This window comes from Oryzias latipes, chromosome 3 (genome assembly GCF_002234675.1).
Source record: "Oryzias latipes chromosome 3, ASM223467v1".
NCBI lineage: Eukaryota > Metazoa > Chordata > Actinopteri > Beloniformes > Adrianichthyidae > Oryzias > Oryzias latipes.
The window spans coordinates 28,855,812-28,871,568 of record NC_019861.2 but is presented as its reverse complement, the minus strand read 5'-3'; the positions used below and the strand labels follow the sequence as shown (position 1 = coordinate 28,871,568).

Sequence of the window (15,757 nt, the reverse complement as noted above, 5' to 3'; positions counted from 1 at the left end):
GAATGGTAAAAATAGGTGAAAGTTTGAAGAAGTATAAAATTGCCTCACATTTTGGCACAAAATGGCCGCCAAACTGTAGGTGGTGTTGCCATCCCATAATAATTTTGAGCCTTATGTTGAAGTCCAAAGCCTTTTGAACATTTAAATGTTTGAACGGTGTCTCTACCTGAAAGCATGTTGACGTTACAATGGTTTAAAGAAGCAAAGGTGTGGTCAATGGAGCAAAATAATTGGAAAATCCGGGAATATCCGGGAATATCTGGAAAAGTTCAAGGATTTGAAGAACAAAATGCCATAGCTAGAATAAGATGAAAGAGCTGAACATTTTCATAGTCGAACGGTTAAAATAGGTGAAAAATTGTAGAAGGAGTTTAACTGTGAACTTCTGCACGAAAAATTCTCCATGTATTTCAATGGAGCAAAAATTCCCGGAAAACCGGGAATATCTTAAAAAGTAAAAGGATTTGAAAAACCAAAAGTCATAGCACAAATAAGCAGAAAGAGCTGAACATTTTAAAAGTTGAATGGTTACAATCGGTTAAAAATTGTAGAAGGAGTTAAGCGGCGAAAAACGGCGGAAGATAGGCGTAAAGAATAATAAATAAAGAGAAACAGGAAAACAAAGGGTTGAATGCTTTACAGCATTCAACCAACTAGAAGGAGCTGCATTTCCAGAAGAAAATGCAGGGTTGAATGCTGTACTGCTGAATGAAAGCTGAATTAGCTGAAGAAATGGCTGAACTGTACTGGAAGAACCATGAAAAGTTAAAGGTGCAAAAGTCCTAGCAGGAATAAGCTGAAAAAGTTGAACATTGTAATAGTAGAATGGCTGAAATAGGTCAAAATTTGTAGGACTTAAGCATGAAAGCTGAAATTGTTGAAAAAATGGCTGAATTGTTGAAAATTTGAAGATTTTGCTAAAATGGCTAAAAGTACTAGCATTGGAATCAGCATCATCAACTGACTCCAAAAAACACGTTGTTTGAGAGTATTATATTGGTAAAAGCTACATGTTCTAAGTTGATAGAAAACCCACTCTTTTCAAAATGGCGGCTTTTCTATTGATTTTATCTCCATAGCAACCATTTTATGTTTGGGTCGCCTGGAGATGAGGAACAAATCAACGTCGGTTTCAGATGAATCGGAAAAAGTAAACTTTTGGACGTCCTTAGCAACGAGCTTTGTTTGCTAACCACGCCCACATTCCTTATATGTCCAGATCCAGTGAATTTCAATATGTTCAGTTCCAGCCATGGATGAAGTTTATTGCAACATTTGCTTCAGATTTTGTCAAAAAATGCCCACCAAACAGTAGGTTGTGTTGCCATCCCATAATAATTTCAAAACGTATGTTGAAGTCCAAAGCCTTGTGAGCATTTCAATGTTGGAACGGTGCCTCTAGCTGAAAGCATGTTAAAGTTATAATGCTTGAAAGCAACAAAGGTTTTCAAGGATTCTCCATGTATTTAAATGAAGCAAAAATCTTGGAAAATCCTGGAAAATCTTGGAATATCTTGAAAAGTTCAAAGATTTGAAAGACTAAAAGTCGTAGCTGAAAGGAATAAGCTGAAAGGGTTGAACATTGTAATAGTAGAAGGATTAAAATACGTGAAAGTTTGAAGAAGTTTAAAATTGCCTCACATTTTGGCACAAAATGGCCGCCAAACTGTAGGTGGTGTTGCCATCCCATAATAATTTTGAACCTTATGTTGAAGTCCAAAACCTTGTGAACATTTCAATATTTGAACGGTGTCTCTAGCCAAAAGAATGTTAAAGTTACAATTGTTTAAAGAAGCAAAGGTGTGGCCAATGGAGCAAAAACATTGGAAAATCTGGGAATATCCGGGAATATCTGGAAAAGTTCAAGGATTTGAAGGACCAAAAGTCATAGCTGAAAGGAATAAGCTGAAAAGGTTGAACATTGTAATAGTAGAATGGTAAAAATAGGTCAAAGTTTGAAGAAGTTTAAAATTGCCTCACATTTTGGCACAAAATGGCCGCCAAACTGTAGGTGGTGTTGCCATCCCATAATAATTTTGAACCTTATGTTGAAGTCCAAAACCTTGTGAACATTTCAATATTTGAACGGTGTCTCTAGCCAAAAGAATGTTAAAGTTACAATTGTTTAAAGATGCAAAGGTGTGGCCAATGGAGCAAAAAGATTGGAAAATCTGGGAATATCCGGGAATATCTGGAAAAGTTCAAAGATTTGAAGGACCAAAATGTCATAGCTAGAATAAGATGAAAGAGCTGAACATTTTCATAGTCGAACGGTTAAAATAGGTGAAAAATTGTAGAAGGAGTTTAACTGTGAACTTCTGCACGAAAAATTCTCCATGTATTTCAATGTAGCAAAAATTCCCGGAAAACCTGGAATATCTTAAAAAGTAAAAGGATTTGAAAAACCAAAAGTCATAGCACAAATAAGCAGAAAGAGCTGAACATTTTAAAAGTTGAATGGTTACAATCGGTTAAAAATTGTAGAAGGAGTTAAGCGGCGAAAAACGGCGGAAGATAGGCGTAAAGAATAATAAATAAAGAGAAACAGGAAAACAAAGGGTTGAATGCTTTACAGCATTCAACCAATAAATAAAGAGAAACAGGAAAACAAAGGGTTGAATGCTTTACAGCATTCAACCAATAATAATAACTAGAAGGAGCTGCATTTCCAGAAGAAAATGCAGGGTTGAATGCTATAATGCTGAATGAAAGCTGAATTTGCTGAAGAAATGGCTGAACAGAGCTGAAAGAGCTCAACATTTTAAAAGTAGAATGGTTAAAGTAGGTAAAAAACTGTGAAAGAAGTTAAAAAAAAGATTTCCTATGTATTTTAATGAAGCAAAAATCCTGGGAAATCCCGGAATATCTTTAAAAGTTAAAAGATTTAAAAAAAAATCATAGCAGGAAAAAGTTGAAAAAGTTGAACATTGTAATAGTAGAATGGCTAAAATAGGTCAAAAAATGTAGAAGGAGTTAAGCATGAAAGCTTAAGTTGATACAAAAATGACTGGACTGTTGAAAATTTGAAGATGTTGCTAAAATGGTTAAAAGTGCTAGCATTGGAATCAGCATCATCAACTGACTCAAAAAAACACTTTGTTTGAGAGTATCATATTGTTAAAAGCTACATGTTCTAAGTTGACAGAAAATCCACTGTTTCCAAAATGGCGGCTTTCCTTTTGATTTTATCTCCATAGCAACCATTTTATGTTTCGGTCGCCTGGGGATGACGAACAAATCGACGTCAGTTTCAGACAAATCGGAAAAAGTAAACCTTTGGACGTCCTTAGCAACGAAGTTTGTTTGCTAACCACGCCCAGATTCCTTATATGTCCAGATCCAGTGAATTTCAATATGTTCAGTTCCAGCCATGGATGAAGTTTATTGCAACATTTGCTTCAGATTTTGTCAAAAAATGCCCACCAAACAGTAGGTTGTGTTGCCATCCCATAATAATTTCAAAACGTATGTTGAAGTCCAAAGCCTTGTGAGCATTTCAATGTTTGAACGGTGCCTCTAGCTGAAAGCTTGTTAAAGTTATAATGCTTGAAAGCAACAAAGGTTTTCAAGGATTCTCCATGTATTTAAATGAAGCAAAAATCTTGGAAAATCCTGGAAAATCTTGGAATATCTTGAAAAGTTCAAAGATTTTAAAGACTAAAAGTCGTAGCTGAAAGGAATAAGCTGAAAGGGTTGAACATTGTAATAGTAGAAGGATTAAAATACGTGAAAGTTTGAAGAAGTTTAAAATTGCCTCACATTTTGGCACAAAATGGCCGCCAAACTGTAGGTGGTGTTGCCATCCCATAATAATTTTGAACTTTATGTTGAAGTCCAAAACCTTGTGAACATTTCAATATTTGAACGGTGTCTCTAGCCAAAAGAATGTTAAAGTTACAATTGTTTAAAGAAGCAAAGGTGTGGCCAATGGAGCAAAAACATTGGAAAATCTGGGAATATCCGGGAATATCTGGAAAAGTTCAAAGATTTGAAGGACCAAAAGTCATAGCTGAAAGGAATAAGATGAAAGGGTTGAACATTGTAATAGTAGAATGGTAAAAATAGGTGAAAGTTTGAAGAAGTTTAAAATTGCCTCACATTTTGGCACAAAATGGCCGCCAAACTGTAGGTGGTGTTGCCATCCCATAATAATTTTTAAACCTTATGTTGAAGTCCAAAACCTTGTGAACATTTCAATATTTGAACGGTGTCTCTAGCCAAAAGAATGTTAAAGTTACAATTGTTTAAAGAAGCAAAGGTGTGGCCAATGGAGCAAAAACATTGGAAAATCTGGGAATATCCGGGAATATCTGGAAAAGTTCAAAGATTTGAAGGACCAAAATGTCATAGCTAGAATAAGATGAAAGAGCTGAACATTTTCATAGTCGAACGGTTAAAATAGGTGAAAAATTGTAGAAGGAGTTTAACTGTGAACTTCTGAACGAAAAATTCTCCATGTATTACAATGGAGCAAAAATTCCCGGAAAAACTGGAATATCTTAAAAAGTAAAAGGATTTGAAAAACCAAAAGTCATAGCAGAAAAAAGGTAAAAGAGCTGAACATTTTAAAAGTTGAATGGTTACAAACGGTTGAAAATTGTAGAAGTAGTTAAACGCCAAAAAACGGCGGAAGATACTATAAGATACGATAATAATAAATAAAGAGAAACAGGAAAACAAAGGGTTGAATGCTTTACAGCATTCAACCAACTAGAAGGAGCTGCATTTCCAGAAGAAAATGCAGGGTTGAATGCTGTATTTCTGAATGAAAGTAGAAATATTATGAAAAAGCTGAACATTGTAAAAGTAGAATGTCTAAAATAGGTCAAACATTGTAGAAGGAGTTAAGCATTAAAGCTAAAATTGTTGAAAAAATGCCTGAAATGTCCTGGAAAATCCTGGAATATTTTGAAAACTTAAGGGCCAAAAGTCAAAGGTGAACATTGTAAAAGTAGAATGACCAAAACGGATCAAAATTTGTAGACGGAGTTAAGCATGAAAGTTGAAATTGTTGAAAAAATGGATGTACGGTTGAAAATTTGAAGATGATGCTAAAATGGCTAAAAGTGCTAGCATCAGCATCATCAACTGACTCAAAAAATCACATTGTTTAAGAGTGTCATGTTGGTAAAAGCTACATGTTCTAAGTTGACAGAAAATCCACTTTTTTCAAAATGGCGGCTTTTCTATTGATTTTATCTCCATAGCAACCATTTTATGTTTGGGTCGCCTGGAGATGAGGAACAAATCAACGTCGGTTTCAGATGAATCGGAAAAAGTAAACTTTTGGACGTCCTTAGCAACGAGCTTTGTTTGCTAACCACGCCCACATTCCTTATATGTCCAGATCCAGTGAATTTCAATATGTTCAGTTCCAGCCATGGATGAAGTTTATTGCAACATTTGCTTCAGATTTTGTCAAAAAATGGCCACCAAACAGTAGGTTGTGTTGCCATCCCATAATAATTTCAAAACGTATGTTGAAGTCCAAAGCCTTGTGAGCATTTCAATGTTTGAACGGTGCCTCTAGCTGAAAGCTTGTTAAAGTTATAATGCTTGAAAGCAACAAAGGTTTTCAAGGATTCTCCATGTATTTAAATGAAGCAAAAATCTTGGAAAATCCTGGAAAATCTTGGAATATCTTGAAAAATTCAAAGATTTGAAAGACTAAAAGTCATAGCTGAAAGGAATAAGCTGAAAGGGTTGAACATTGTAATAGTAGAAGGATTAAAATACGTGAAAGTTTGAAGAAGTTTAAAATTGCCTCACATTTTGGCACAAAATGGCCGCCAAACTGTAGGTGGTGTTGCCATCCCATAATAATTTTGAACTTTATGTTGAAGTCCAAAACCTTGTGAACATTTCAATATTTGAACGGTGTCTCTAGCCAAAAGAATGTTAAAGTTACAATTGTTTAAAGAAGCAAAGGTGTGGCCAATGGAGCAAAAACATTGGAAAATCTGGGAATATCCGGGAATATCTGGAAAAGTTCAAAGATTTGAAGGACAAAAAGTCATAGCTGAAAGGAATAAGATGAAAGGGTTGAACATTGTAATAGTAGAATGGTAAAAATAGGTGAAAGTTTGAAGAAGTTTAAAATTGCCTCACATTTTGGCACAAAATGGCCGCCAAACTGTAGGTGGTGTTGCCATCCCATAATAATTTTGAGCCTTATGTTGAAGTCCAAAACCTTGTGAACATTTCAATATTTGAACGGTGTCTCTAGCCAAAAGAATGTTAAAGTTACAATTGTTTAAAGAAGCAAAGGTGTGGCCAATGGAGCAAAAAGATTGGAAAATCCAGGAATATCCGGGAATAAATGGAAAAGTTCAGGGATTTGAAGGACCAAAATGTCATAGCTAGAATAAGATGAAAGAGCTGAACATTTTCATAGTCAAACGGTTAAAATAGGTGAAAAATTGTAGAAGGAGTTTAACTGTGAACTTCTGAACGAAAAATTCTCCATGTATTTCAATGGAGAAAAAAATTCCCGGAAAACCTGGAATATCTTAAAAAGTAAAAGGATTTGAAAAACCAAAAGTCATAGCAGGAATGAGCTGAAAGAGCTGAACATTTTAAAAGTTGAATGGTTACAATCGGTTAAAAATTGTAGAAGGAGTTAAGAGCCGAAAAACGGCGGAAGATAGCAGAAGAGGAAAACAAAGGGTTGAATGCTTTACAGCATTCAACCAATAAATAAAGAGAAACAGGAAAACAAAGGGTTGAATGCTTTATAGCATTCAACCAATTAGAAGACTTCTGGGAACACTTTTAGAAAAGCTCAAAAGATCATCAGAGTGGTACTGGTCCCTAAGACATGTTTTCTCAAAATACCGGTAATATTATTTTGCAACAGCAAAAGCTCCTTGATAATAATATTGTTTCCTTGCAAGGTAGAAATTCATAATATTTTTTCTTAAAAAAATCTTTTTATTTTCTTAAATTCAGTTTTTTGTAATGTGGAATTAATTCAAGAAAAAAAAAAAGATGAACATCATAAACTAAACTTATTTACATGAATTCACAGCTTTTTCTCTTTTAACGTTAAAACGCTTTGTAATCTGCCTAAAAAGACGTAGTAAAGTGAAGGGACAAAAAAGTCATTTGAGAAGTAATAATATTCTTTTGGTTAATGAGATGATATGTTGACTTACTGTTTTACAAAAATATGTCTTGTGTTTTGTCTTTTGCTTGAGTGTCAGTAACGCTAAGTTAACTTATAAAATTCACAAATAAACTCGTCTATAAATCCCATTTATGAGTCATATTGTATGATAGAGAACACATTGAGAAGAGGGGATTGTAACATCCATAAGTAGCTGCTGTAGCTTCATGACATCTTAATGGGAGTGGTGGGCTTGGCTGCATGGTACACATCCTGATGATGGTGTGACGTGTGCTGCATGGGGAGTCAGACAGGGCTTTGCCTGTTCGAGGCTGTGAATTTCGCTCTGTCCAAGCAAAGCAACACAAACCTGTGGTCACTGCAGTGCTGTACCTCTGGAAGAGCATTCTCATCCTGGGAGGATTTTTATTTACCACTTTTTTCTTGTGAAATTTGTTTGCAAAAAGCTAAACTTTTACAACTAAGTTTAGCCCTTTACCTGTAAATTCTTGCATTTTAAAATAAATTAGACAAGTATATTAGTTCAAATATTATGAATATCTTGAATTTCTGAAGATTTCTATTTTATGGCTAATTTTTCATGCTGTCACACTCTGAAAATAGTTCCAGCATTAAATGCTTCTCTGGGATCTCAAATATCTTCCCACAGCTCTAAAGCACATGACTCGTGTTTTGGAAGTCCTATAGTGACATCTAAAGCACATGTAAGGGTGTATGGGTGTAAAAGTCAGTCCATCAAAGTCTTTGTCCAGAGTTGAGCTCCAGCAGAATCGAATCGGAAAAAAGCGACTAAATCAATGGATGAGTTTAAATACATTTGCATTAAAACAACAGAGTCATAAGAAATACATTAAGCCTTCAATCCAATGTCTTTTGCAAACAGTCATTTATTACTTTCATGCAGATGTTCATTCTAAAAAAAATGTCAAACAAATTGTGTTGTAAGCTTTATTTACTTTTTATACTTACATAAAAACTTGGTTATATTGAACAAGAAATTGTAAGTTTGTATATTTCTCATATACATATTCTTTCTTTTCTTAATTTATTCAATTATCCTTTCATCTTAACATTCATAAAAATACAAACCTTCATTTTATGCACAATGAAATCATAATGATTCCAATGTTTTTAAAATAATATATAAAAGTCAGAATTAGAAAGAAATATAAAATTAAACCTAAAATATGTACATCCAGTGTCACTGAAGGATAATAATAGACTGTGCTGGCGACCATTCAGTGATATAGTATTGCACTTGTGAATAATAAATAACCTATAAATTCACTTTTCAGTCTGATTCCATGCAGATAGAGGGAGAGCAGAGGTTAAGGACACATCAGAACATCATTCGATAGGTTTTAAAATATCAGTAGAATGTGAAAAATACCATCTCAATACCGTTATTCTTTCTTATTCTGAGACTGTAAAATTATAAGCTAACAAGTAGCCTACTGTAAAGGTTAAATATATTTCATAAACGGTGACGTTTACCACAAATACATAAATAAATAAATCTAGATTTTTAACACAAAGCAGGACAAAGACTACGATTTTTTTGACTGGCTTTTTAGAAACAAATTGGCTTAAATTACAATTAATTAAACGTTTTGTGCTCTCATGTTAAAGAGAGTATGTCCTTCGGAGGCTTATTTACAGTTTTTAGAGCTACTGCAGAGCGACAATTTTGGTTTGACGGACAAAGCTGCAGTGGCTTCAGACCTTGGTTTCACTGGATGTTCTTGGGTTTGTAGCAAACGGCACACTCACCTCTTCACACTTCTTAACCCCCTAAAAAAATCAGACTGTGCTGCCCCCCTTTTTCTATCATTAGCACACATCAGGGATAATATGGTTGGTGTACAACCCAGCAGGTGAATGTTCCTCCGCTCTGTACAGATTTTACTCTGCATGAAAAACAAGCACTGTGGCCAATGTGGACGATAAATGGTTAATTAGCCACAGGCCATGCCTGAGAAAGGAATGCAAGGGATCCAAGAAAAGAAATAAAAATCTAAAATTGTTATCTGAATGTGTGTCATTTTAGGAATTTGGTTGGCTTTGTGCTTTGATAACATATGTTCTACTTATTTCTTGTTGAGAAACCTTGACCTAAGATGAAATATCATATACAGTTGTTGATGGCATCAATGTATAAAACCAGCAGGGGAATATTCTTAGCTAAGACGTAGATAAAGAGTTGATCCAGGGTTTCAGAACCAGTGCGATAAGGTTATTTTTTGTTGGTGTTTGTGGTTGGTTTGCTTTAATCTTTTTCGCCGTGTCTTTGCTCAAGCTTGTTTTTAACCTTGCATCTGTTCTGTCTTCGTTGGGCTTGCCTGTACGAGTGACGCGTCTCCAAGCTCCCACAGGCTAACCAAGTTCTGTGCGTCTCACTCGCTAAAATAACTCCTTTCTGTACAGATTGGTTCCAGAGCACAGACATGTGTGAGAGCCTGTTAAAGAGCCTGCTGAGCCCATGTACAACTGTCTAGTGGCTGGCTGAAAGTGAGCCACCTTGTTTGATGCTTCATTTCCCAAAAGTGGCAAAACTGTCAGAATTAAATAAATATGGCATCTACAATTTCTAGCATAGTTCAGACCACTAAACAAAGAAGTTACAGGTCCATTTTTTGATTCCTTCTTTTACATGGATTGTATTTGTATTTAGAATCACAGTTTGCCTTAAATTAATTTTGGAATCTCTACCTGGGGCAAATGATCCAGGGGTCACGTTGACACTAAAACCCCTCTAATAGTAATAAAGTAGCAAATAATGGAAAGTTTTAGCCTAACCTTAATCTATCTTTAATTGTTATCTTTACACACCCCACAAGTGTGGCTGGTTCCAGTTACCACATCAGTGTTCTAAAACAGTCATATACAATCACAAATAATGTAATTAGTATTAAATCCTCATCACACAGGGCAGTGAACTTTGACGTCTTTGCCTCCCAGATTAAGTCCTAAATGTTTCTTAAACAGGCAGTTTAGCAAAGAGGATTTATGTTGTAATCTTAAGAGGCTAACCAACAATGATATTGTTTTATAATCTGTTTTAAATGTTGCATTTCTCTCATATTTTAAGTGTATAGACAATTTGAAGAAAAGAAGATTCTAGCAACTACTACCAAAGGCTTTATCATTTTGACATCACTTTACAACAGTTATGTCAGTCGGAAATGCTCCTATGTTTGTATCTGCTTCATATAAAAAGCTATAATTTAGTTTCAAATGGCTTGAATTGTGGGGGCTGCAGAGTGGCACAGTGGTTAGCGCCCTTGCCTCACAGCAAGAAGGCCCCTGTCTCAAGTCAGGACCCAGAACAGAACACCAACAGGGAAACCATGTGGAGTCTGCATGTTCTCCCCGTGCATGCGTGTGACACCGGCCTCCCCCCACCATCCAAAAACGTACTCCATAGGTTAATTGTTTACTCTGTGAATGTGATCGTACATGGGTGTGGGATTTGTGGCCCTGCAACAGACTGGCGACCTGTCCAGAATGTCCCCTGCCTTCGCCTTCAAGTGGCCGGGATGGACTCCAGCAGCACCGTGACCTCGAAAGGGACAAAACATGTTTAGGAGATGAATGAATGAAGGGCTTGAATGGTTCTATTTAAATAAGCCAACATCAAGAGATGTTTTATACGACCTAAATTCTGAGATTGTTTCAATAGAAAAACACTTTTTAAATTAAACTCAGCAGATTATTGAAAACACTCCTGTAAAAAAAATCTAAAGGTTAAAAAAATGGTTTGGCACGCAAATCTTTCCCTGCTTGATCCTGTAGAAATGGCAGTTAGCCCTTTTTGCGGGGGCTCAGGTGACTTGTCACTGCACGCTCCTGTAAAACCTGCTGTTGTGTGTACGCAGCATGACTCCTATCTGCCTTCACAACCTGCCAATTAAGCTTTAATCTGTCCAATTCCACATTTAATGTGAGGTCATTAACAGCACACCCCTGCTGTCTTCTTAGCCCTTGGTTAAATCAGCAGAGATGTCATGTGCTGTGCAGCATGGCTTTGCAGGGCAGCATTGAATGAACAGAAGCCCTCATCAGGAAAGCTGTAACCCTTGTGCTATCTTAGATGACCCCACCCTTGCATTGACGTGTTCTCCCTACCATGATAAAGGCAGATAAATGTGGAAAGATTTCATGTAATCCATGGACACCAGTGAAGATCACAAATCATTGAAGAAAAAGGGTTCAGCGCGCTGTCTAGTGGGTCTAGATGACCCAACTCCCAATGTTAAAGTGCCTAGGCTAGCACAAGGGTTAAACTTTTTATTGCATCATGTTAAAGCATTTTTGTCATGTGGTTTCCTTTCCGTAAAAGAAATAAGTGCCTCTCTGCATTGACACATCACATCACTTTAGCTGTCCCTTATCCAGGGTTTAGCCTGCTTTGGCCAATGATAGCAGAGATAAGTTTGAGTTATGTATATAGCTGTTGATCCATACCTTACAAATGGCAGCTGGATCAGATGTGACCCAAGTCGGGTAAAGATGGATGAATTTTTGTTATCACATGAAAGTAGCACTAGAGGGCAGTGTGGTGATGCTGTTCTTGGTGTTTGCAGTGAGATAGATGGGTCCTAAATGTACTTTTACTTTTAAATAGTTATAGATTTTAAAAATTGATTAAAAACATTTTTCCCTTTCTTAGATTTTAAATACAAAGTCAATGTCATTGTGGTCTGCTAAAATGTAGGAAACAGATTAAAATGACAGTTATATTGTAAATGTGGGCCTTAAAGAAAGATTAAATTCACTTCAATTTTCTTGTACATTAAGAAAATACAGGAGAAAAAAAACCTAAACAAAGTCAGAATGAATAACACTTTTCATATTCCATATTTTTTAAGATTTTATCATTTTTAATAGTTATATTACATTTTTATATACTTTTAGTTTTTAAAATGCTTCTTTACTATGGATGAAAAACATCTTAATTTTTTATTAAAATTGCAACCTATTATTAGTTAGGCATTTGTGACCCACATATATGTGCAGCTATAGAAAAACCACTCCTTTCTCTCAAAACAAAGAAAACAAAAAAAAAATGCATCTGTTCCATTTTATAATGAATGCCCATTTTATTGCTCAATGTATGGATAAACGGGCATTTACCTGAGTGAGAGTGGATAACAACAGCTTACTCCTATCCACTACATCACTGCCCCCTCTCTGTGCACCATGTGTTAGATCGGACCCCTGAATGAGTGCTCACCCCGGGTGACTGGGTGTCCTGGATTGTAATTGACAATTCCCCTGACTGGAGCACAGAACACTCTCCTGCAGACTCTGCACAGCTCGTAACCATGCTTCCCTACAGCATTATTAGCAGCAGTGAGACACAGAACACAGGTGAGCAGAAAACTACAGTCAAGGTCATTCAGTGCAGTGGAGAGTTATTGTTTTATTTCATGCTCACTTGGTAAATTGTCTGGCTTCTTGTTGCGAGATTAATTTAGATTTGAGAATGCGGCTGTTGAAGTTCACATGCTCTAATAACTCGAGGTTAGGTAATTTCTTGGTAATGAGATGTTTGCCTGCTTGCGAATGTGAGTGTGTGATAAAGTTTGAGTACAATAATTGCCCTGGGAGCTGTGCTAATCTCTGTTTGATTCTTTCCTCAAAAGCGGAAATAAATGAGAGTGAAATCGAATTGCATGCCTGTTTATCACCTCAACTTGGCTTTGTCATTCTGTGCTGCATTTGGCCTTTGTTTGGTATATCACTGGATTTTTCTGCAATGTGGGAACTGTTAAAATCTTTCAATTATAATTGTGACATTTAAAAGCTGGAAAGGAGGCGTTGTAAACAGTGGAATTTGTTTTTCTGTCTTGAAATACTCAGGCCAGAGCAGGGAATGAGCAGCCCTTTATTATAATGTTCATTTACATTCCACACTTTTTCTATAGTGTTCTGTTTAAAATGTTTCTGTTAAACAAAATAATCTGATTCAAGTTTTAACAAATACGTTTAAAAGGAACAAACCCTTTTACTGGAAAAACGTAAATGAAACTCTTTGTACAAAATCATGTTCTCATATTTTTATAAATAGTAAATATTTTAAAATAATTTCCATTAATAACTGTATGTTTCTTTTCCATAAAATAGGACATGGCAATCATAAAGAAGACAGTCCATTTCTCAGCAGTGCTGATGCTGCAGGAAAAAGAAATGACTACTATGACAGGAACCTGGCTTTGTTCGAGGTCTGTTTTTCTTTTTTTTCCATTTTCAGAAATTTCTGATTGACATGACACCTAATCCACCTGGACGTTACATCCTCCTGACTTTCATTTTAGGAGGAGTTGGACATCCGTCCTAAAGTGTCCTCCCTACTCAGCCGATTGGTCAACTATACCAGTATAACGCAGGGGGCCAAAGAACACGAAGAAGAGGAGAGCGCCGATGCCTCACGGCAGAAGACGCCCAAGGTCAGCAGAGGGGGAGCTCGCAGTTTTCATAATATGTACACTCAGTCATTTGAGATTTGGAAATATTATACTTCAGTGTTGGCTCTGGTCCTGCCTCCTCATCCAAGTTATTAAGGCTCGTTGACGGATTGTTTATGACTTCGGAAACTCTGCTGTTAGACCGTGCCCATGCAGAACCTTGAAACACACAAAGTGCTGATAACAATTGAATGACCTTTACAAAGTACATCAATCAATACTAATGATCTCTGCACTTGTTTCCTGAAATGTCATGCCAAATAGACCACTCTTTGTCATTTCCTCTCTCTGTCAGTCCCCCAACATGGGCACCCTGATGGGAGTCTACCTGCCATGCCTACAGAACATCTTTGGTGTCATTCTGTTCCTCCGTCTGACATGGATTGTGGGAATGGCTGGAATCATCCAGTCCCTCCTGATCGTGATCATGTGCTGTTCATGTGTTAGTATGCCCACACATGCTGCACAGACACGCACACAGCAATACTGCAAGCCGTTTCCTTTTGAACAAAACCTACTTTGAAGCTACATATGCTAAACACGTACAATTATATTATAGATGTGAGCAGATGTGAGATGTGAGCTTTTTCAGTTGTCATTTCCGTGATGAGTAAACATCATCTTTTCACTCCCAGGTCGTCATGTTAGATGTGTTCACAGATTTCTCCTCAGGTTTAATATGTTTTCTCTTTTCTTTGACAGACCATGCTGACAGCCATATCGATGAGTGCGATTGCTACAAATGGTGTCGTTCCAGGTAATATTTAGATGTCATTTTATTTTCTCTGAACTGATCTTGCATCTCTGCTGTAATATATTCTTATTTTTGCACAAAGCCTAAAAAGCATCACTGGTTTAAATTAGTTTTTAAAACTCTGACCACAACAACGTATAGAAGAAAGATCTAATTTTGCAAGGTCTTCTTTCTGTAGCCAACCGTTTTCACTACATATGGTAAAATCCGTTTGGTGTTTTATAGCTGGAGGGGCGTACTTCATGATCTCCCGCTCTCTTGGCCCTGAGTTTGGAGGAGCCGTAGGGCTCTGCTTTTACTTGGGCACTACTTTTGCTTCTGCCATGTACATATTGGGAGCCATTGAAATTTTTTTGGTAAGTCTTCTTTGTTTATATTTTTATGATTTTTTTGCCTTTTCTTACGTTTGTGTCAATTTCAATGTTGTGTGCGAAATAAACAGTTCTATTGGGATTTCAATGAAAGTATAAAATGTGTTTTTGCAAAGGGATTACAGTGTCAAACCCCTAAACAGAAAATATATTCTCTGAAAAATATTTTTGCTTCAATGAAGTCAGGGAAAAACTATCATGTGAATGAATTATAGAAATTGTTAGAAGAGAAAAAGGGTTGATGGCCAATACCTTTATGAATAGCACAGTTGCAAAAGAATCAGGGAATTGGAGTGGCCTTCTAATCAAAATAGGCAATGCAGTGCTGCCTACTTAAAATAAAATCATGAACAATTCTCAACTTCTATCTATGAAAAACATACAGGACACTGGGAGAATGTTCCAGTTTCTTGGGAAAAAAAAGAAAGAAATTCTGACTTGTCTATGCATGTTGCTATTTCCTTAATCTAGCTTCTGAAGAGTGCAGAAGAATCTCTGCTTGCTTCTCATCCTGTTACTGCTTTTGTCTTTCACTTTTTCCTATCCAATTGCAGATGGACTAAAATATTTACTCAAAGAGTTGTGGATCTCTGTTTAATTATTTTTTTCTCCTAATCTTTAAAAGAAAAACTTTCTAGAGATCGTCTGACTTTCTTTCTCAGCACAATGTCTCACTTTTTTCCAGTTGACCTCCCTAGAAGGTCACGACTCTGGAATCAAAAATTGATTGATTTGAGGGAAATTGGGAAGCATAAGGGACTGTGTCCGAATGACAGCCCCCTGCCCGGCAACCAATGTGAGGACACAGACTCTCCCCCTTAACAAATGCATGAGTTACTAAGAGGAGACAAGAGGGTTTCATGCCACAAGTAAGTGTGTGCACCTTGGAAAGCTCTTGGTCAAAGCTGAAGGAATGACTGGAGCCCCATATCCTGACATTTTGAAAGCTACCGGCTGGCCTGCTTTATGCTCAAAGCAGAGATCCTCGTCAACTGCTGGGTATGGACGTGTACAGCAGTGGAAGTTTGGCAAAGGAAAG

At 36.5% G+C, this 15,757-nt stretch overlaps 1 protein-coding gene across 2 annotated transcripts in view; it reads left to right on the top strand.

Annotated features, from left to right (window-relative positions):
• LOC101172318 (solute carrier family 12 member 4) overlaps nucleotides 1-15,757 on the top strand; it is a 40,219-nt gene that overhangs the window by 12,556 nt on the left and 11,906 nt on the right. The window contains exons 1-6 of one of the 2 annotated variants that reach the window (XM_023953636.1): nucleotides 12,401-12,496; nucleotides 13,253-13,350; nucleotides 13,444-13,575; nucleotides 13,889-14,035; nucleotides 14,296-14,350; nucleotides 14,573-14,703. In XM_023953636.1, the coding sequence (XP_023809404.1) occupies nucleotides 12,451-12,496; nucleotides 13,253-13,350; nucleotides 13,444-13,575; nucleotides 13,889-14,035; nucleotides 14,296-14,350; nucleotides 14,573-14,703 (609 nt within the window). In that variant the 5' untranslated portion in view covers nucleotides 12,401-12,450. Of the gene's footprint in view, nucleotides 1-12,400; nucleotides 12,497-13,252; nucleotides 13,351-13,443; nucleotides 13,576-13,888; nucleotides 14,036-14,295; nucleotides 14,351-14,572; nucleotides 14,704-15,757 lie in introns of those variants that run through there. The other variant, XM_004067309.4, reaches the window with a different exon arrangement.